The following is a 21,488-nucleotide window of genomic DNA, read 5'->3' on the forward strand; positions in this document are numbered from 1 at the left end:
TAAGGATTTTAATTTTTTTTTAAACTTTGTTTTCACAAAGCACTTAGCACAATTAGGCACCAATATAACAAGTGAATATATGTAGCTGTCCTAGGCACCTATCTTTGTATCTAAGCACTATCTGCAAGAACACTTTGGAACAAGCTATTTGGAATAGAACTGAACCTGGGTCAGAAATTCCAGGAGAATAATCAGAAAATGATCAGTGAGGAACTGGGTCCTGATGTGAACTCTCACTGAAGTCAATGGATGGGGGGGATGGGTGTTGGGTGTGCATGTAATGCAGGATCAGGCTCTAAAGGTCCCAATGAGAGTTGGTGGCTCTTGGCCCCTCATGGAGGAAGCAGAGAAGAGGAGAGTGGGTATTGCTTGAAAACACCCTACAAGTTCCATTTGCAATCAGCAAGCCAAGGCGCTTACAGAAGAGCAGCGAGAATACATTCACAGCACACTGAGCACCCCGACTTGCTCCCTTTGAAGACCATGGCAAAACTCCCACTGATTTAAACAAAAATGGGATCAAAGCCTGAGGCAGATGTGATGCTTGTATAAATGATTTTCATGCTGCAGTCTTTTGGAGAGGGGGCAGCAGACGGTCCTCTCATACAACTTAAATGTTCAAATAGCAGTGGGGCCAGGCTCATTTTGGCAATCCCGTATGTATTACTTGAGAACAAATGAACTTGGCTGTTCAGAAGGACATCTGATAAGAGCAAAGTGAGAAGCGTAGCTGTAAGAGAGTTTTCTGCGCTCTGCTGCTAAGATGGATTATGCATCAATGCCTGTGCATAATTACCAGTGTAAGACTAGCAAAGGTCTGCCCTCCCATATCAGACCCAGCATGCTATTGTGGCACAGACCCTCAGGCAGGGATTTATCAATCGGCACATCTCAGCTGAGTAAGAAGGGTGCAGCGGATTAGTTTTTTTCCTCAGTGCGCCCATACCGTCATCTGTACATTAAGCAATAGGATGTGCTGCCCACAGGAGAGCACAGATGACGTCCCTCTCTATGCTACCCCAGCTCACCGTGTAAGAAGCTGCGCAGCAGTCCTGCAAAGTCCAACAAATACTTTGACCCACAGAGTCACTTTTGGGGCTGAAAGTTAGCAAAAGCTGGGTTCTGGCAAAGGGCCAGACAGAGAGAGAGAGAACTTCCCAAGCTGCCACTTCTGAAAATCCAGTGGCCCCTGCTGGCCCCAGGGCTTGAGTAAAGCAAGACAATGTGCCCCCTAATGGATCAAAACAAGGAGGCACATAATCTCTCCACCCGCCCCCCGCCCCCCCAAATTTTAGTGTGGTGGGGTTTTTTGTGTGGTTTTTTTTTATTTTTGTTTTTAAATCTCACGAGTTTTAAGCTAATCTCACTGCAAGGTCCTGAGCACCCTTCACTCCCAGTAAAGATACAGGAGCTGGTCCTCAGCAAGAGCATATTCAAGTGACTAAGGCTCTGATTTTGCCACCACTTACATTCATACAGAACCTTAAACAGGTGTGTAGTGCCATTATTGAATGCCAGGGGAAGGAAAAGAATGTTTATACATTAAGAAATAAGTGTAAAGACTATGCAATACAAAGGCAAGCAGGCACTCAGAACTCCTTGATTTCCAGTTCCCAGATGTTGTTAACATGTTTCTGGCTCTTATTTTAGTCATTAAGGGCCTGAGCCAAACTTCAATGAAGACAATGGAAGCGGTAAGTTAAGTTGTAATTTTGTTTCACAACTCTGTGTCTCTGCTTATAAATTTGATGTGGGACTAAGTGAGAAAACAGCATCTGATGCACTGTTTGGTTTGAGCAGGTTAACTTAACTAGCTACATAGGGGCCTTGCTTATGATTTTTGAATGTTTGTGTTTGGTAATACTAGTGTGTTAATGTGTGACTTATTGCCAGTACTGTATTATATAGCTGGTTCTAGAACCATCTATCTTTACCATCTAGCATTAATCAGTGAAGTGCTTTGGGATCCTTTAAAATAAAATATGCTAGGGGTGAAGTTTGCCCCTGGGCAGTGGACCAGTTTGAGGCCTCATTGAAGCCTTATTTTGAGGACTTAAGTGATACATAGGCCTTTACTGACAGCCTGCCCAGTGCTGAATTTCACCCTGGCTGAATGTGAACTGCCATCCTGTGACTGTCTGATATAGATTCTTAGCATGCTATTCTACATTTACATTACTTGCCTCTCCGTGTGGCAGAGTGTTCTGAGCGCAAGTCTCCTGAATGCCAACCCTAGCTTTCACTTCCTTCTGTGGTTTTGGAAAATTATTACTATTTGTATTATTTAGTGCTCAGGCATTTGTCATGGATCAGCATCCCTTTGTGCTAGGCGCTGTACAAAAAGACTCAATTTCCCCACCTGTAAAATGGGAACAGGATTTCATTAAGAACTCCACAGGCATATAATGAGGATTAGTTGATGTCTGTAAAGTCCTTTGAAGGCTAAAAGCACAACATAAGTGCTATAGTTTTTCAGTTATAATGGTTTGATTTTTGCTTTGCTTTTCCATCTTGGCAGATACCCATGAAAACAACGGCTAGCTTGATAGGGTGTTCACTCTTGCTTGGTTTGAAATTTCCCTATGAGTTGCTGAGCAAATAGTGCTGCTGCTTTGGTCACTTTCATCTCCTCCTCAATGGCGCTTCTTGCAATGTGCTTCCTCTTTAATGGGAGGGATATACCGCCGGCCACACCTTCTCAGTGGGACAGGCATGTGCATGTCACTCCTGATCTACACCTTCAACCCTGCGGAAGCAGAATGTCATCTCTGGAAGCTAGTGAAACTATAAACAATGGGGTCTCGTGAGGAGGCTGAGTCCTTAATCATGTCTTAATTGTATCTCTGCAGCACTATTGCATCAGCTTGTTTAACAGACCCTCTAGACAATTTACTTTACAAATTACAGCATACTTAGCCAGAATTCTGCAGCTAGAATGCTAACTTACTCAAAACCCACACAGTCTGTTACATCAGTCTTGGCACCCAGGGAAGTTTTTAATTAAGGGTGAGATTTTTCTCTCCCTTATGCAGCTCTCTTTGACTATGCTCATAGCTATAGCCATGAATTTTTTTTAATTTTTTTTTTTTACTCCCTTCCCAAAGATGAACAGAATGGGTATTGAAATAACCATTATGCCTAGATACCTCCGGATAACATGAAAGGAACCGGTGAGTAAACTGGGAATCAGAGCTGCTTGATAAAAGGATAAGTACAAGATGTATATACTGAGGCTCACTGGAGGAAGAACACAAGTGTTACAATGATAATTGCCTATTATCAGGAGGAGAGTGTGAACGGGTTGGGGGGGGGTTATTAAACTCTCCCCCACCAAGAGAAAAAGGCCTTAGAATATAATAGGGTGAAACCAGGAAGGTTCTATGGGAACTACTGTAAAATCTTGCGGAAATTAATATTACCTGGCTCTTATACATTGGTATTCATCCTTAGATATCCAAGTGCTTTAGTAAGGAGGAAAGTATCATCATACCCATTTTACAGATGGAGAAACTGAGGCATGAGGTGGTGAAACAACTTGCCCAAGTTCACCCAGAAAACCAGTGACAGAGCTGGGAATAGATTCCCTGGACTCCTGAGATCCAGTCTGTAGCCATTGGACAACCCTGCCTCCAGAACAGAGAATGAATCATGAGAACCCTCCTCTTGAATTCTTTAGCATGGGTTAGAAACCGACACAGTATGAATGGTGGATGTTTGTAACTTGCAAATGATCACCAAACCAAGAACTGCTTGCTAAAGACATTCTTCAAATTTGAATGCACTGAAGAATTTCATCAGGTATTTGGGGATCACTTACAGACTGCAAAAACAAAGGTGAAATTCATTGAATGAATAATCCCCTCTGAGCTAATGTTGTACGTTCACAATTCATCTGGGGGATGATTTTCAAAACCATTGACTCTCAGTAGGACTTGGGTGCTTTGGAAATCTCAGCCACCCACAACTCTTTGCAGCACATCAATTTTCAAAGACTAAAATAGGCTAATGTATAAAATACCAGGAAGGTCAGACCAACTGATTGTTCCTTTGGCACCCATTCTTTCCCTCTTGTAATCAGGCCTGTTAAATATTAACTAGCCATCTCTGATTTTCTTAAATGACTCTGCATGTACTTATTATGATCCATTCTGTCACTGATCTTTCCCAACATACCATTTTATTACGGACACACAACCCAGCTCCGGAAGGAAGGCTTCCTAGCAACGCTTTTAGGCACTAAAACAATGTTTTGGAAAATCAGGCTGCCTTCACAGAAAATAACATTGGGAAGCTGTCCAGCTTTGCCAGGTGGAAAGAATAGATGCCTTGGGTTCCTTAAGTGAAATCAAGGCGCTCTGCCATTTATCTTTGTCTTCCTCTTTTAATGGAAAAGTCAGAAAGGGCTTGATAAAGCAGAACTAATGATAGTAATATTGGAAGTTATGGTATCCAGGTTATGCTTCATCACAACGGGGAAGGGAAACTGGAGTTCTTCCTTACTGAAAGATGAGGCAATGAGAGACATCAGGCTGGGTGACTGTAAGAGCAAACAAACCTGTAAATTGCTCCAGAGGTTTGGGTCCCTGATTATTTTTTTTTTAAATTGGTGTAGGGATGGATTGATCCCGCTGGATTTTCTATACATCAGTATAATTTAGATCTGTCATCAATGTCTCTTTATTTTTTATTTTTTAAACAGTGTTGCCAACCCTCTGGATTTCATAGCGAGGCTCTCAGTACTTGTTTTTTTGTTGTTTATGACCTCAGCTTGGGCTTTCTTGCTTTGAAAATTTCAGCTTTCATTTAAAAAACAACCACCACCCAGATATTTTTAACCTTCCTGGAAGGGTCAAAAACCAAATAAGTGTAATATTTGGGTTAAAAATCCTGGGACTTAAAACAAACAAACAAAAACCTTTTTTGGGGGGAAGCAGGTGTCCTCATTCATGAATTTTTGAAGGCTTAGGGTTGGCAAGATGGTGTTTATACCAAAGTTTCTGCTGAGTGTTTTTCTTACAGCTTCCTCCATTTCATAAGGGCATTCCCAGAACGGGTCTTCCCAGCAGTTCCTTAGCATGTTTAAGTTGCCCTTGCTGTCCTGATCTGAACAGGGGACTGGGCCTCTTGCTCTTAAAAACCTCTGTCTGTGGGACTCCCACACAAAAGGAAGTCATGACTATAAATGCATAAGCTCCGTGGATGTTCCTTTAAGGTTTGGGGCCGGTCCGTGGTATGATCCTATTTGTGTCTGCGGACTAGTGATTCTTTCTGAGCTGAGCCTGTTCCTCTCTTCCCTTTAGAAGTGAAGACTCTTTGCTTTACATTGTGCAAATCCCTCACTTATTTTCATGAAGGAGTTTAAGGCCAGAAGGGATCACTAGATCTAGTCTGTCCTCCTGTAGCACCCACATGCTAAACCCAACCACTAAAACGAGACCAAAATATTACAACCCACAGGAGACCAGACTATTCTGTGCCACAGGCAGAGAATAGACAAGACTGAGGTGCGTTTGTAAACCATGTGGAGGACAACTACAATCCTGATTAAAATAGACGGATTCTGCAGCAAACTCACATGGCAACAAAGGAATTCAAGCAACAAGTGATGATTCACAAGGCCCCACTTAGATCCTTTGATTTCATTATTCCAACTCTGCCTTCACCCATTTCTATTACATTTCCAGTCCCCATCTCCCCCTGCCGCAGCAGCTGCCAGAGCTGGAGGGCTCTGCAACTGGATGAGTACCTGTACCATTCTCTCTTGCATACAACCTCCACCTTGAGAAGGCTTCAAGACTGTTTGTATTAGTGATCAGCATAACCCTGCTCCTGTTCTTATTGAAGTCAGTGGGCACTTTGCCATCTAATTCAGTGGGAACAGAATTGTACTGCATACACGTATTCCGTTAGGCCAGGGACTAAAAGTCCTATTTATCTCTCTTTGTTAGATTGCAACATGTGTCAGAGGCAGCAACCTTCAGCTCAAAGCACAGGGAGCACTCCTTGGTGAGGATGTGGGTAAAGAACACTGAACTGGTTCAAGATTGAACCTACTCCAGCTCTTGCTCCTGAAAATGATCATTGAAATTGGATTCAACTGCAGTTAGTGGGGCATTTTCCATGGGGAAGGACAGCTGGATTGGCCCATTAATGGGAGATTGCATTTCTCCACTGAGGCACTAGTGAGTAGAATTCACTGGCCTTTGTTATGCAGGAGGATAGACAAGGTGAGCATGAGGGTCCCTTGTGGCTTTAAATATCGACTTTTTTGTTGGTGGTTGGTTGTTTTTAAACCAGAGGCCCTGATTCTCAAGGCTGGCTGTACAGTGTTTGGTGTGAAATATGGTGGGCATTTTACACCATGCTTCCTGCTCTACAGCTCTGGGGCTGCTTGACTCTAGGCATAAGTTAGTGCAGCTTCAGAACTTGTGGTTGCCCGAGGCCTTTCTAGAGACTGGAAATGGCTAATAACAACCTGGCCATGCCTCTGGCCTCCCCCAGACGCTCCCTCCCAGAGTATTTGTGCTGTAGCATCCGCCGTAGCTGGTTTGGTGTGTAAGGTTTTTAGGTCAATTCCTCTAACTGTTTTACCTTCTGTTGTTCACCAGTCCCATCTCTCTGGCTTATTTTTCGTTCCCTTTCCATTGGCAGAGCAGCTACTCTCCTCTGGGACCCTGGGCAAAGCTTTGCTCTAAGTATTATTTTCAGCTTTACGATGTCCTGTTACATGGTCATGGGTGACTTATAAATACAAAACTTCTCTTGAGTGATTTAACACTGTTATTGCCTAAAGCTGCTCCCTCTGGGTCTGATTCTTGGGTGTGCTACGACCCCTTTTGCCGCTCCATGGGTACAAAGGACCATGAGTTGGCCACTAGAGAATTTCTCTTTCCAAGTAAGATTGGGTTGTGCTGCACTTTCTAGGGGGCAGCTGACGTGCTACAATTGGCTGAGAGCAACCCAGTGAGCAGGGGATTCGCATCTGGCCCTAGACAGGAGTAGTGGGGCCTTGAGCAGCAGCCTCCAGGTCCCCTTACTTACCAGGCTCCTTTTCAGGCCTAAGGGTTACTCCAGGGCCCAGCAAAAACTGCTCCTCTTCCTGCTGAGAGCCACCACTCCCTCAGGGCCATGCCCTGATGCAGGAGGAGGGAGCGTGGACCAATGTGGCTGTGGGGCGGGGCCTGATCTAGGAGCCTGTCTGAGGGAGGCGAGCCCTCTGAGCTGAGATAATGACATGGGGGGGCGGGGTAGTTGTGGAGGGATGGAGCTACAGGAAGAGGGGCTGTTTTTTGTCATCTTGCCCTGGTCCCTGTAAATTCTGGCAACAGCCCTGCTTGGATCCATCTGAACGCAAGCCTGGATCCCATGGTCGCTGTCACAACTCACAGCTCCTGTCCTTTGCTGTGTGTCATGCTATTTGCTTAAGGCTTCAACGGCCGTTCTCGACTACAGGGAAAGGGCACAAGATGGGGCCTCTCAGTGGATTCCAAAGCCATCTAGTCATAGGCCAAACTTGGTCCTGGTGTCAGCAGGCACCACGGCAAAGAAGTCAGGCTTCAGCTGAGTCCAGTTTTTATAAAAGAATCACTTCACTGGCTACTGAAATGCACCCACAAAACCCCAGGCAATGTGTATGTCGGCTCTCATGAGCTGAAGATGGTTGGGTGACCTCCAGGCAGAGAGAATTTGAATCCTGCTGGAATTGGTCTTTAGTCTAAACTTAATGGGTAGCATCCTTCCCTTTGAGTCACCTGGCTCTCGGAGGTGCTGTGGTTGTAGATCTTCTCTGGAAGACAGCCCTGCCAACCGCACAAACCTTTTCTGCAGGTGTAGGAGTAGAAACCCTTCCTTAAGCAGGCTTCAATTAATACTTGTGACCTTAGAAAACTCTGTACGAATATGGAACATGGTCTGCGGGAGAAGCTAAACAGGAGCCTACTCAACATACTGAGGAGAGGGCCCTTTGGGTCACCAATTTGGAGGCATGTGCTTCCAGTCCCATTTTCTCTCTCTCTCATATGCCCTTGGGATGTGGAAGTGGCTTTAAAGACAACTATCTGACCCAAGGGAAAGTCTTCCAAGATTGGCTTCATTTTTTTGATTACAGCATTAATTGGCCGTAACTCTCCTGTTCAGATCTGTGGCTCATCCCTTATCTTGTTAATAACGTGTGGTGGAAAAGCTGTATGCATCCTTTATTGAAAGGATTTATTCAGTTGTGATCTCTGGAGCTCACCCTGGCATTCAAACAGACAGCTATTGAACCAAAGGAAGCTTTGAAGACTTGGTCATGTTGTCGCAGGCTGGTGGACATTTGCTTCATCCTTGAGTAGTTAATGGAACACAACTTAATTTTTTCCTCTCAGGGTCTGCAGTTAACCTGACTGTATAGGCACTCACATTGGTGAGGCTTTTGACAACCCACTGCGTCTAGCACACTGCAGGATAGTTGTGAAGCATGAATGTGTTACAAGAAACTGACATTTTTGGCTTTGTGTGTGAACAGCAGAAGCCAAATTTATACTATTCCTCATCCAGGACTACTTAGGTATCATCAAAGGGCATATTCCTTCCTAGTTCCTCTTTAAGTAATGCCATAAAAATCCAGCGCCTTATTTTGATCAAGCATCTATCCCATGCTGATAGGACGCAAGGGTGGGGAAAAATGAAAGTCACTAGCCCTCCAAAATACAGCGTTTATGTACAGTGGTGATGCATGCGGTGGGATTTCCAAATGGGGGAATCTTACTAACAAACAAAGGGTGAGTTTCCTGTGGCCTTGTCTACATTCAAAGCTGCACCAGTTTAGTTAAAGTTCTGTTTCTAAAGCAATATGGACAAACTGGTACAAAACCCTGTGTGGATACTTTCTGATTGTGATTTTATTTAACTTTTGGTTTTGCTGGTGGGTGCCCCAACCTGGCTCCGCCCCTTCCCCAAAGCCCTGCCCTCACTCTGCCCCCCTGCCCTTAGGTCCTCTCCCCTGAGCATCTCCTGCCCACTGCTCACTCCTTTCTGCCCCCTCCTGCCTTGAAGGCGAGGTGTGTGTGTGTTTGGGTGGGGGCTCAGCCTTCCCTCAAAACTGGCAATTTTCAGCATATTTATACACTTCTTTCATATTCTGTTATTGAATGTCTATCATTGGCACCTTAACAATGTAATCATTATTAAAATAGTAATTAAATATATCATTACATTATCATGAATTACAGTATATTAAAATCATTACACTCAGCTACAAGCTGTCTTCACTAACAGTCCCGTGTAAAGACATTGCATTCGCTCTGGGCTTCGCACCTGCTTAGGGCCTGTTTGGGAGCTGAGGGCCACTGATGGCTGTGGGAAGAAGTGGATGGAAGGGACAAGCAGTGGAGAGTCTTTCTCCTCTCCCTGCCCTGTTCCCTTTCTCTTGTTTCTTCTCTAAGTCCTTGCTCCCCTTCCTGATAGTTTCCCCCTTCTTTCTTCCCACCCATGTCCCATCTCTCTCTGCTCCCTACCTCCTGGGGGCTCTGGCTAGTGGCTGCTCCCACCCACACACTCAAAGTGGCAGAGGAGGTTCCCCCTCCTTGGGTGGAAAGGTTGCCTAGTGGTTAAGGCACAGGCCTCAGGCTCAGGTGTTCTCTGCTCTGCTACAGACTCCCTGCTTAGCCTTGGGAAAGTTACTTCACCTCTGTGCGCCCTAGATCCCACCTGCCAAATGGGGCCAATACTGACCCTGCCTCCTAGGCTAAATCCATTCATAGCTGTGTGATGATGGTGGAAATGGAGATGCCAATGTGGGTAGATTTGGGCTGAATTTCACCACAGCCTGAGTGAGAGCCAGCTCCGCACAGGGGGCAATGGGGGAGAGAGGGTCGGGGCTTCTGCCCTGCTGCTTCTGCCACTAGGGTGGCTGGGGCTCCTGAGCCAGGGACTTCAGCCCCACATCTTCTGCCATGGTCCAGGGCTCTTCTCTCTTCCCCCCCCCCCCCCAGCATTGCTCCTGCCGGGCTCTGGGGCTTCTCCTCTTTTCTCTCCCCCTGCCCCCCAGCGTGGCTCCTGCTGAGCACTATTTTTTTTCCTGTGGATGCTCCAACCCTGGAGCACCCATGGAGTCGGTGCCTATGGCCAGAAGACTTTCCAAACAACTTGCCTGCTTTGGGACTGCCTGTGCCTTTATGTGGTGAGCTCTCTAGGGCAAAGACTCACAATGTTGACTCTCATTCGATTTGCGATCCACTCTAACTCCCAGATCCTCTTCAGCAGGACTACCGCCTAGCCAGTGATTCCTCACTTTGTAATTGTGCTTTTGATTTTTTTTCCTTCCTAAGTGTAGTATTTTGCATTTATAGTTATTGAATTTCATCTTGTTGATTTCAGAGCAATTCTCCAATTGCTCAGTAATTTTGAACTCTAATCCTGTTCTCCAAAGTGGTTGCAGCCCCTCTCAGCTTGGTGTTGCCTGCTTTATAATGGTCTTGACTCCATTATCCAAGTCAATAATGAAACTATTGAATAGTATCGGACCCAGGACTGACCCCCTGCAAAGCCCCACTAGAAACACCATCCCAGTTTGACAGTGAACCATTAATGATTATGCTTTGAGTACAGTCTTTCAACCAGTTATGCGCCCACCTTATAGTAATTTCATCTAGAACACGTTTCCCTGGTTTGCTTATGAGAACGTCATGGGGGACTGCTAAAAGCCTTAATAAAGATACATCACATCATCTGCTTCTCCCCTATCCATGAGGCCAGTATGCTAGCAAGAAAATATCAAGGTAGACATCAAGATGCAATGTTTACTGGGCTGCCCATCCTGTCCCAGAAATCACTAGGAGTTATAGTGGATTAAGGGCAGATCTTTACAGGTGGGAGTGGGGCACACATAGGATACAGCTGCTCCCTCACAGCTGCAGGAGAAGAGGTAGGAGCTGCAAGATTTCAAGTGCTGGCTGCAGGCACCTCATCCTCTTGGATCCATAGAGCAATCCTTTACCTGTCACTGAGCCTGCTTCCAGCTCTGGACCTACATCCTTTCCTAATCCACATTAAGTAGGAGTTCTCACAGTGGTCGAGCGGGCCCCTTTTTTTACTCAAAAATATCCAACCCCACATCGCACCCATAAAAAGCATAATGGGGGGCAAAAACATGCACTTTCCTCTTTCTGTGTGTGGCAGACATCTCAAGCAGAGGAAAATGCATGATTTTTTCATTCTGCTCTGTAGCGGTGTGATGGTCACTGAGTGTGTGTGTGTGGTACATATAAATAAGATCAGCTGTGTTTGTGTTTGTGTTTTAAAGAGAGCTTAATTCCTTTTGTTTGCCTGATAACTCTGGCATAATTTTCCTTTGCATGGGCACTAGCTGCCTTGGGAGATCCATGTAACCTGAAGACTTTCGATTAAAAAGTGATCAAAGAGGCAATTAGAGGATCTGGCTTACTGCTTTTGTTATATCCTTAACTCCTCCAAAATGCTGCCTCCTCCTTGCTTTGTCACTTCCTCTCAGGGTAGGTTTTTTTGTATGCTGCAGCAGAATGAGCTTTAGCCTTGTTCTATTTTTGTTGCTCATAAATACTTGGGCCAAATCCTGCCGTCCTTACTAGGGCAAAACTCTCACTGGAATCAGAGGGAGAGGGTTTAGCCCATGTGGTCTTTTATTTTCTTCAGCAGCTGATCAGTCAGAGCTTCCCGGTTCTCTCTTCTGGCAATTGACGTCAGATTGGAGGAAACTGGCTGAGTCTCTCTCTATTGGTATTCAAATGGGGACTTGTGTTGTCTTCCCAGCGTAATAGAGTGGCAGTTAGGGTTCCTTGCTGGGACTTGGGAACTGTCAACTGTATCATCACCTAGGGACAGCTAGTGATGCGTGTGAATTCAGGAGCGGGGAAAAATATATCGGTGGCGAGGGGAGGTTTATGGGGGACGGCGCGCTGGAGGGGAGAGCTTGGTCAAGCGGAAAGACATTTCAGCCCTAAACAAACCAAAATGTGAAAGTTCCCACTTCTTGAATGCTCCTCTTCTGAGGCTCTGCAATAGATACTCGGGTACATGATCCTTCCCTAAATCATCATGAGGAATAGCACTGTTAATTCAGAAAGCTTTTTTAAAAGGACCACAAACCACTGGCTAGCTGCTTCCCGTCATTTCTGTGCTATCATTTTGTTGGTAATGAAGAAAAATTACTCGAGGATGCGGGGCTTTGCATCGGCTCTTCCATCCACATCTACTGCCCAGCCACTCCGGGGAGGAGGAGTTGGGGGGGCCGGTAAGGGATTCAAATCCCAGTGCGGCGTGGAGTGACTTTTGGGGTGTGGGAGGGGAGGAATTGCTAATTTCTGACGGGAGTGGGTGGGATGGGGATCGTCGCAGATCTGCTGAATTCCTTAGGGGAGGAATCAGATCTGCTTTACGGAGAGGCAGGGGCGAAACCCGTTTGCGGACCTAATCCAAAATAGGGAGAAAGATCACCGTGTCTCGGGGCTTTACAGGTCTCTAGCCTTTGGAGAGCCTCTTAAAAGTCTCCCCTGGTGAGGAAGTCTCCTGCTCTGGGTTTCAGCGTGAGACCCTGGCATGATCTCCTTTGGAGGGAGGGCTGGGCCCGGGAGACAGTGTCGCTGCCGCATGCTTCCAAACGTTGCCTTTCCCCAGGCTGTGGGGTGGGACAGGGTGGCTGAGGGGCGCTCCTGAGATTCCCCTCCCCTGGAGAGGGGAGGCTGGGGTGGGAGAGGGAGGTGTATGTATCTGTCTCTCAGGACACAGTTCTTGATCATCTTGATTGGGAGAGAGCGACCCAGCGTCCCCTCATCCCAAACTGTCCCAGCCGCTGGGCGAGGGCAGCGCCTGCTGCCAACCTCTCCCTCCGGGGGCAGGAATTGTCCGCTGCGCCTTTAACGGGCGTCGTTACACCGGCGGCTGAGCTGCAGGAAGAAGCAGCAGCAGCGCGTGGTGCCCTGGCGGCTGCTCCCCTCCGGCTCCCGGCGCTGCAGCCTGAACCCCGGGAGAGGTGCCGCTAGAGGCAGCCGAAGGAAACAAATGTGGCCCAGGAGCGCAAGACGCCTCGTCTCCCTGTGCGCTAGGAGAGCTCCAGCGGCGAGCCGCTAGGGCGCAGCGGGCGTGGAGAGCGGCGGCCTCGGGCAGGTGCGGGACTCGGTGGGCAGCGGCTGGAGCCGAGGCGCCCGGGGAGATGGCGAAAGCCTCACGCCCAGGTGAGCTGCCCGGGGGGCGGGTTGGGCCGAGCGGGGAGGCGCAGCTCAGGCAGGGGGGGGGGAAGGAAACACCAAACTCCGGGAATGTCTGGCTGCAGCGGGAGGCTCCAGCGCCGGGGCGCTCCGTGCGCCCAAGCGCATGGGGTCCCTGCCCCACTGCGGCGCAGCGTGCGCGGTCTGCATGCTGGGGTGCCCCCAGCCGCGCGGGGAGGGCACTGGGGGCCGGGGTCTGTGACTCGGGGGCAGCGCTCCTGCTCGGACTGGCGCTTGCGGCTGGGGATGGTTTGGGTACATGCCTCCACGGTGCGAGCTCCTTGTTAGTTCGCCAGAGGGTGGGCTCGCTTGAGGGGAGCTTGTGTTTTCTCCTCTGCAGCGGGCGCTTGAACGGATCGCCTTTCTCCCGGCGGTGGGGTGGGTGGGGGCAGCTGCGTGTCCAATGCCTCCATTGCACGTCTCCAAATTGCGGTGCTCGGCCATTTGGCTCCCAGCCGTGGTTTTGCTGGAGTCAGGGCTCCAGGCACAGTTTTTATTGCACGACTGGCTCCCTTTGTAGCACGCACTCCCCCGCCCCCCCCCTCCGGTTTTGCCTTGTCGTATTGCCCCACCAGGACAAAGATCTCTTGCCAGTCACGCAGTGTTAACTTGCATGGTTTCTGCTAGCGTGCACCTTCTCCTGGGATCTAGCCAGCCATTACTTCCACATGCAGCTAGACTGATCATCCTCTCGTATACATAGAGCTACGAAGCCCTTTTCCAAGGTGCAAAGACAAACACAAACTTTTCCATGAATGGAAACGCCGCTTAATTTGCTCCTCTTTTTCCCAGCTAAGTTTATTTAGGCTCCCAGGAGGCTGTTTCCTCTTGATCGGTGCCTGTAGTATTCAGCTGAAAGCATCGCATGTGGTTTTCATTCATCTTTACACTTCATTGTTGAAAATCTTGAGCACAGCTTCTTTTTGTGTGTGTGTGTGTGGGGGGGGGAGAATCTGAGAGCGAGTGCAAGAATCAACAGCTATATCGCTTGAGATCCTATTTTTATTGTAGACCGGCTTCCTAAATGGTTTCTGCTCCACCATGACTTCCTTTATTTTATACCCCCTCACTGAAAAGGGGGAAAGAGTGAACGAACTAGAAAGTAGAAGCAGCTTTTTGAAATGGGGGTTTTAAGAGATCTGGAGGGAAACCCTGCTTTCTGGGACTAATACCACTTGATACAGTTTTATCCTCAGTGAAACTGGTGCTCCTCCCTAAGTAGACTTACTAAGCTAACCCATTTGTTCAGAAAAGGCACTTGCAGGACAAAGTGCTGATTCCTTATCTGCCAAGAGGCAAAGGGATGGGACTGGTGTGGTTTTTTTTTTTTGGCTTTTGTCCATCTTGTAAATTTCATCTTTCTTCTCCCACCCTCCCATTGGATTTGATTACCCGTCTAATAGGTTTAGAAACATGCATGTACCACTAGATTGTGTTGCAGGGAGGGGTTTAGGAATGCTCCACTAGGTATCCGCTGCTGAAAATGCGTTGGGAAAGATCACTGAATTGAGAAAAGGCAGGTGGTGCAATGCACTGGATCATATGTATGGGCGAGTGATGCTGCCTTCTAGTGGTTTGCCAGCAGAGACGATAAGGAATCTATTAGGGCTACCAGGAAAAGGAGATTTCTTCTAGCTCCTGTGGAGAGGCCTGCGTGTTTGGAGGCAAAAGGCCTGACTTCACTTGGACTAAAAACCTGGCTTGCAGCAATGTCTGTGTGTGCCAGACTTGTCTGGTATTTGTGACCACTGTTGTCTGCAGATGGATTAGTTACAGAGGGGAGGACACCTTTCTCCATCTCCGATTGAAAAGGGACACTGTCGTGTTGATAAACACAAGCAAATGTCTTTAGCTTGGAGGAGACACATCACATTGGGCAGATGCAAACTGATGGCAGCCCTTGAGAAATGGTGCCCTTGAAACAGAGAACAGTAATAACCAACCAAAAGCAAACCGGCTATTAAACCAAACAAACTTTTTAAACCCAAAGGAGATAATTGTTTAAAAGAGTGGGAAAAAATCCAATTGACCTTCTCGCACATTGATTAGCATTTCTTTCCCCTTGCACAATGAAAATCAGGAAAGTCTTTCACTGGTGTTTGGGCTGCATGCACTGCAGGGATTTGCTTATTTGTTTAAACTCAGCTAGGTTTGCACAGCATTTTAAAACATTATGAATGAAGGATACGTTTTTATTGATCTTGGAGTTTAAACAAAATATAACTTTTATGCCAGATTTAAGAGGCTGGTGCCCCCCTTTTTTTATTTTAAAGAGGCATTTAAAAGTGAATAACCTATCCATAGGGACTGTTCCAGAGCTACCTGTGAGAGGAGCAATGGAAATGAGCTACATTTTTAGAACTCTTACTGAGCCTATCGGTATGAACTGGAATTATGCAAATGTACCAAAATGTGTGTGTGACTTGCTTGTACTTTACCTGCATGGCAATCGCTGTTTCCTGGTGTCGAGCCATCTCAGATCTGAGACTTCATTGCAAACACAGGGGAAATGACCTTTCCAAGGCCACTACTTTCAATTCCTAGCATGGTAGGGGTTCAGGTCCACCCACTCATGCATTTGATCAGAATATCAAATTACATGTGAGATCATGATGGGAGGGAGAATGCGTTTTGGAGGGGCAGACTCAGTCTGTTGCTTGCCTAGGCTGCATCAGTAAAAGGTGTGATTTGATTTTTGTTTTTAATTGATCTGGAGTTCTGAGCTAGGGGTGGGTCCTTCAGATGCTGAGCAATTGGAGTAAGGCCCTAATCCTGCAGATACTCAGGCATATGTCTCCACTGGGGCATGTGCTTAAGCATGTGCAGATTGGAGCCTATGATTTTCAGGATCAGGGCCTGTGACTGCAGATAGCACAACAGCAATTGCGGCATACTACCTGTTGTCTTCCCTTTCTACATCACTTTACAACATGCTGCAGTGACTCCAATGTTAGTGCCTACCCAGAAAGCCAAATACTTTGTTGTGAATGCTGGATGCTTTAGAGATGGCGCAGGCAGCCCATCCACAGTAGCTGCTGAATATTCTCTAACCTTTTCATATCGTATGGATTTGGAGAGAGAGTTGGAGGAGGCGGTGGTGCTGGCTGAGAGGATGATGAAGTTAATTCTACTGTTAGGGAGTCACTGTCTAAGGATTCAAGAAGTAGGTCTAGGACATATGCCACATTTGAAAGAAACCATGGAAAAGTTCAGTCTGTGATTTACAGCTTAGATTGTTGTCTCTCTACTCCCGCCCACCCCCGTGCTGCTAGTCAGTGACACCATAGGGTGCAAGAGCAAAAATGTCAATTGTTACTTAAAATAGTAGCTCAAAGGCAGATGTGGCTGTTTTTGTTTTCTATACTTGTTCAGCAAATGTATGCTGGCCTGTTTACACCATCTGCTGCAAAATTGCCAGTTGAAGGAAGTATGGTAGATAACCAGGGACGTGTCATTGTTGAAATGCTATTCGAGGGAAAACATTGGGCCCAATGGGAAAAGAATGTCATAGCCCAAAATACTGAGGGTGGTGGTGGTGGTGGTGATGAGGAACAGCTGCATCTTGCACTCTTTTGAGCCCTAGGTAGTGTTTTGTCACCATCCCTCTATATCCGTGGTTCTCAACCAGGGGTACATCAATTCATCTAGATATTTGCTTAGTTTTACGACAGGCTACATAAAGAACACTGGCAAAATCCGTACAAACTAAAATTTCATATAGACATTGACTTGTTTTGTTCTGCTCTATATACTGAAATATAAGTACAATATTTTATATTCTCATTGGTTTATTTCATAATTACATGGTAAAAATGAGAGAGCATGCAATTTTTCAGTAATAGTGTGCTGTGACACTTGGATGTTATGTCTGATTTTTTTTTGTAAGTAAGTAGTTTTTAAGTGAGGTGGAACTTGGGGGTATGCAAGACAAATCAGACTCCTGAAAGGGGTCCAGTAGTCTGGAAAGGTTGAGAGCCACTGCTTTACATGGTAGCCCTTCTGGCTGAATCTGACCATCTTAATTTGTCTTATGCTCTCTACCGCCTTTGAAAGAGCCAACCATACTCTTGGCTTCAGCAGCAGTGTGCTCCCCTGGTTCTCATTTTAGATGACTTTCTTCAGATACCGCTGCTGCTCCTCCTCCTCTTCAGTTCCCCTTCCCAATCTGATGGGTGTCAAGGCTTGGTCCTTGATTTTCTTAATGTGCTCCCTTGGCTTCAACTTCTACTTCTGTCCAGAAGATGGTTCCAAAGTCAACTCCTGTCCCTGACATCTCCTCCTATGTCTCTATCCCCTGATGTCTCTGTTGCATGTCCCAAGGCTTTCTTGAGCTCAGTCTTTCAAAAATGGGACTCATTACCTTTGCCATAACCCACTCCCCTCTGGTTTTCTCTCTCTCATTGCTGACAACTCTGCTAGTCTTCTGGACTTGGTGTCCTCTTTGACTCTTCCCTTCTTCTCCCATCTCCCCCAGTATCCAGTCTCTCTCTCCAAACACTACATCAGCATCCTCCAAACCCACACTTCTGTCTTTACACCACCCTTCACCCCCTTGTCTGGACCATGACCATCTCTTGGCTGGATTACTGTAACTTCCTTCCCGGTTTTCCCTATCTGCCATGGTTATGGTCCACATCCTTTTCTGTCACTGTGGCCATGTCATGTCCTCCTCCAATCACCTCCCTGAATTTGTCAGTCACTGTGTTGCATACAGGCTCCTTGTCCTAACTTTTAAATCCTTACGTGATACTGCACAATGGATTCTTTCTGGCTTCCTCCCCTTTCCCCATTCAGCCTTGCCTCACTGCTCCTTTTGTCTCTTTCATACACTTGGTTTCTTGTCCTTCATTCTGTTGCCTGCTATGCTAGGAACATTCACCACCTCTTGTCCTCTTTAAATTCCTTCTTTGTAAACCCCTACTTCCAGGAGATGCTTCCTTCCTTTTGTCCTCCCTTCACCCTTTTATGAACCACTGATGTTTGACTTGCCCCAACCTGCAAATCACTTCAGTGAGGTGCAGCAATTGGCTTCTGTGCAGTGTATTGCAAGATTGAGACCTTGGACTGTAGGGCTAGAGAGCTGTGCTGACTTACCCCAGCTGAGGGACTGGCCTGCAAGAGGTATTTTATACAGTGCCTCGTATGATGGGGTCCTAGTGCATGATCGGCGATCCTGGGTGCTACTGAAATAATATGTTCCCTGTCCCTCCTGAAGAGATCGCTCTGTTTGCGAAGTGCCGCTGAAATTTACAGTGCAACATGTACCAATAATGCCCATTGGAAATGAATTCCTCTTGTCACCTAGTCCTCAAAGTAAATGAGGCTATTAGTTAGCACTGTTATGGCACAAAACACGGAGAGGAGATGACGTATGACTAGGCAGCCGATGACGAATAAAGTAGGGGAAGAATCTGGTGCAAATTTAAACACACCTAGTATAATAGACTGATCCATTGATTTTTTTTTTTTTCCTTCCTGTGATGCTCAGTGGATGATTAGTTAGTCATCACTTTATGATGATGTCTTCATATGCAGTAATCTCAGGCGTTGACAGACACCCCAATTTGACCAGTTAAGAGTTACAAGAGTGCAAGAGGTAAGCCCTGTCCCATTTTAGAGGGGCAGCTGAAATGCAGGCTTGCCTACAGGAGTGCACATGGGTGAGAGGGCCAGGAATTGAACCCAGGAGTCCTAGTGCCCCATCCCTTGCTCTAACCAATCACGCTCTGTTACCATAAGGAGAAGCCCCAGCAACTCTAGCCAGATGCTGCCTTGGAGTAATGACTAATATTTTTAAATGGGTCGTGTGAATTTCGTACTTGACCACAGAGTCAGATCCTCGAGCCACTGCCCAAGCTTCCTCATGCTTGTGTGCTGAAATCCTGATCCATCTGTCCCTCCCAAAGGAAGCAAGGAGATAATTCGGTCACCAGGTCCATTTTAATCTTTGGCTTCTATCTGCAGAGACTGCCACCAAGATAACCAGTTGTGATTGCTTTTTGTGATGTGGGCATCTGTCTGGTGGGAACTCATTTTGAAGCAATCTGTTTTTCATTCCTAACTCCAGAAGCCTGGGAACGAGTCATTACTAGTAGATGACCCCCTTGATGAGAAGCAGAAGAGAGTAAACGACTGTTTTGAACCAAATCTGTTCTTCAGTTAATTTTCTCTTGCTCATGTAGTGTACCAAGTCCAGCTGCTCAGTACCACTCGCTGTTCTTTCCAGGTCGATCCTGCTCTCAATGGCAAATCTCCACTGACTTCAGAAGTGGGGGAATCAAGTCTGTGATGGGATCTATGGGTCCCACTCTGAACCAGGGCAGGGAGCAGAGCAGTACTGGGCGAGGGAGGTGCTGCCCCTCAAGGCATCCCCCCAGTGGAGGAACAGATTAAAAAGAAGCTGGGAGCCCAGGAGAAAGGCCAATGAGCTGCATGTGCCACCAGGAAGCCAGGCTGAGAGCTGTGCCAGGAAGGGCAACAGCTTTGTGAAGACTGCTCTAGTAGCAAGGACTTGTATCCTCCCTTCTGCCCCCCTGCCTCCCAGCCCCCTTTGGGAGTTGAATCTAAGACAGTAACTGCTCCCCAAACTGAGGCACTTCAGACTGGTGGGAAGTGATCCAGGGGAAACGTAACTTGGATGGATGCTGTGATATATGCCTCAGGCCTGGGGTTGAGACCTGGTGGAGTGGGTGGTCCCTGGTTCCCCTACCTTGCCTCCCTGCTTCTTTGTAGTGACCAGTCTCTGGGGGAGCAATTGGAGCATGAGGGGATGATTTGAGGCCACAGCCAGGGCCCCCTATGGGATGACTAGGCCAGCTAGTCACCAGACTTTCCCGCTACAAAGCCCTAGTCAAGGATATTGTCCGTCACTGTGGAACCTTAATCTGGAGCACAGCAGAGCAGAAAGCAACTGCTGTTGGAACTGTTTTTTATCTAGCCCAGGGATGGCCAACCTGAGCCTGAGAAGGAGCCAGAATTTACCAATGTACATTGCCAAAGAGCCACAGTAATACATCAGCAGTCCCCACACACACACTGCTCCCAGCACCTCCCGCCCGCTGATCAGCACCTCCCTCTCTCTCACCACACCTCCCGATCAACTGTTTCGTGGCATGCAGGAGGCTCTTGGGGGGAGGGAGAGGAGTGAGGGCATGGCATAGGCTCAGGGGAGGGGGCGGGAAGGGGTAGAGTGGGGCAGGGCCTGGGGCAGAGCCAGAGGTTGAGCAGTGAGCACCCCCCAGCACACTGGAAAGTTGGTGCCTGTAGCTCCAGCCCCGGAGTCGGTGCCTATACAAGGAGCCGCATATTAACTTCTGAAGAGCTGCATGTGGCTCTGGAGCCACAGGTTGGCCACCCCTGAGCCGGTTGGATCAGACTTTCCAAAGAGCTCCTGGCCAGACTTTCAGGTGCTCAGCAGTCAGCACCCAGAGATGGGACCAGATTTTTCCAGAGAGCTCCGCTCCCAGTGAAACCCTGAAATAAAGGCCAGATTTTCAGAAGCACTTAGAACTCAGTAGTTCCCACTGTGATACTCAATGCCAGACTTTCTTGCCTGACGTGCTGGAGTCTTTTGAAAGTCTGGCTGCTTACTCTGGAGCCTAAATATAGGAGCTGTGCTCTTTAGAAAATTCTGGTCCTGAAGACTATTCCCTCCCCTTCTCTCACTAACGTAACTGTAGAATGGTTTATGATTTCAGTTCAGCCCTCCCTCTGGGGCTGAGAGCTGCAACCAGTGGAAGGTCTGTGGCTGGCTTAGTAAGGATGAGCTATGCCTGTCCCCTGCTTGGTGCACAGAGCACCTCCGCTGATTTATTGCTTAGCAGCTAAAAGCTGAATCAAATGTCTCTGAGCTGTACAAGACCTTGAGGGTATTTTTGACAGCAAATAAAACTGTTTTGTTCAATGTATCTTCTAATTAGTTCCCTCGTGCTCTTCGCAGTGTAGTAGATCTTTAATTACTTAAAAGGAAAAGCTGCCGATACAATATTAAAAACATATTGCAGTGTGTCTGAGCAACCCACAGTATACTTCTGTGGTAGCTTAAGCACGGCCCTGTGCTAGATGAGGTTCACGGGAATACTTGGGCCCTCTGAGCTGATATGCCTTCACTAGAAATGCTGCAGGGGTACAGGTGCGGCATTACAGCTGTGCCACTGTAGTGCTTCAGTGTAGACACTTACTGTAGCGATGAGTTGGGTTCTCCTGTCGCTGTAGTTAATCCACCTCCCAGAGAGGTGGTAGCTAGGTCAGTGGAAGAATTCTTCT

The 21,488-nt window shown here is 47.2% G+C and overlaps 1 protein-coding gene across 1 annotated transcript in view; it reads left to right on the forward strand.

The window, feature by feature from the left end:
* The first annotated feature begins 13,139 nt into the window (after positions 1–13,139).
* The window catches only part of PITPNM3 (PITPNM family member 3), a 345,453-nt gene continuing 337,104 nt past the window's right edge, over positions 13,140–21,488 (forward strand). Inside the window, exon 1 of the mRNA XM_024206929.2 lies at positions 13,140–13,190. Within this exon, the coding sequence (XP_024062697.2) occupies positions 13,169–13,190 (22 nt within the window). The 5' untranslated portion in view covers positions 13,140–13,168. The remainder of the gene's footprint in view (positions 13,191–21,488) is intronic.

Source organism: Terrapene carolina, unplaced genomic scaffold (assembly GCF_002925995.2).
Source record: "Terrapene carolina triunguis isolate 2854851 unplaced genomic scaffold, T_m_triunguis-2.0 Scaffold231, whole genome shotgun sequence".
Taxonomy (NCBI): Eukaryota; Metazoa; Chordata; order Testudines; family Emydidae; genus Terrapene; species Terrapene triunguis.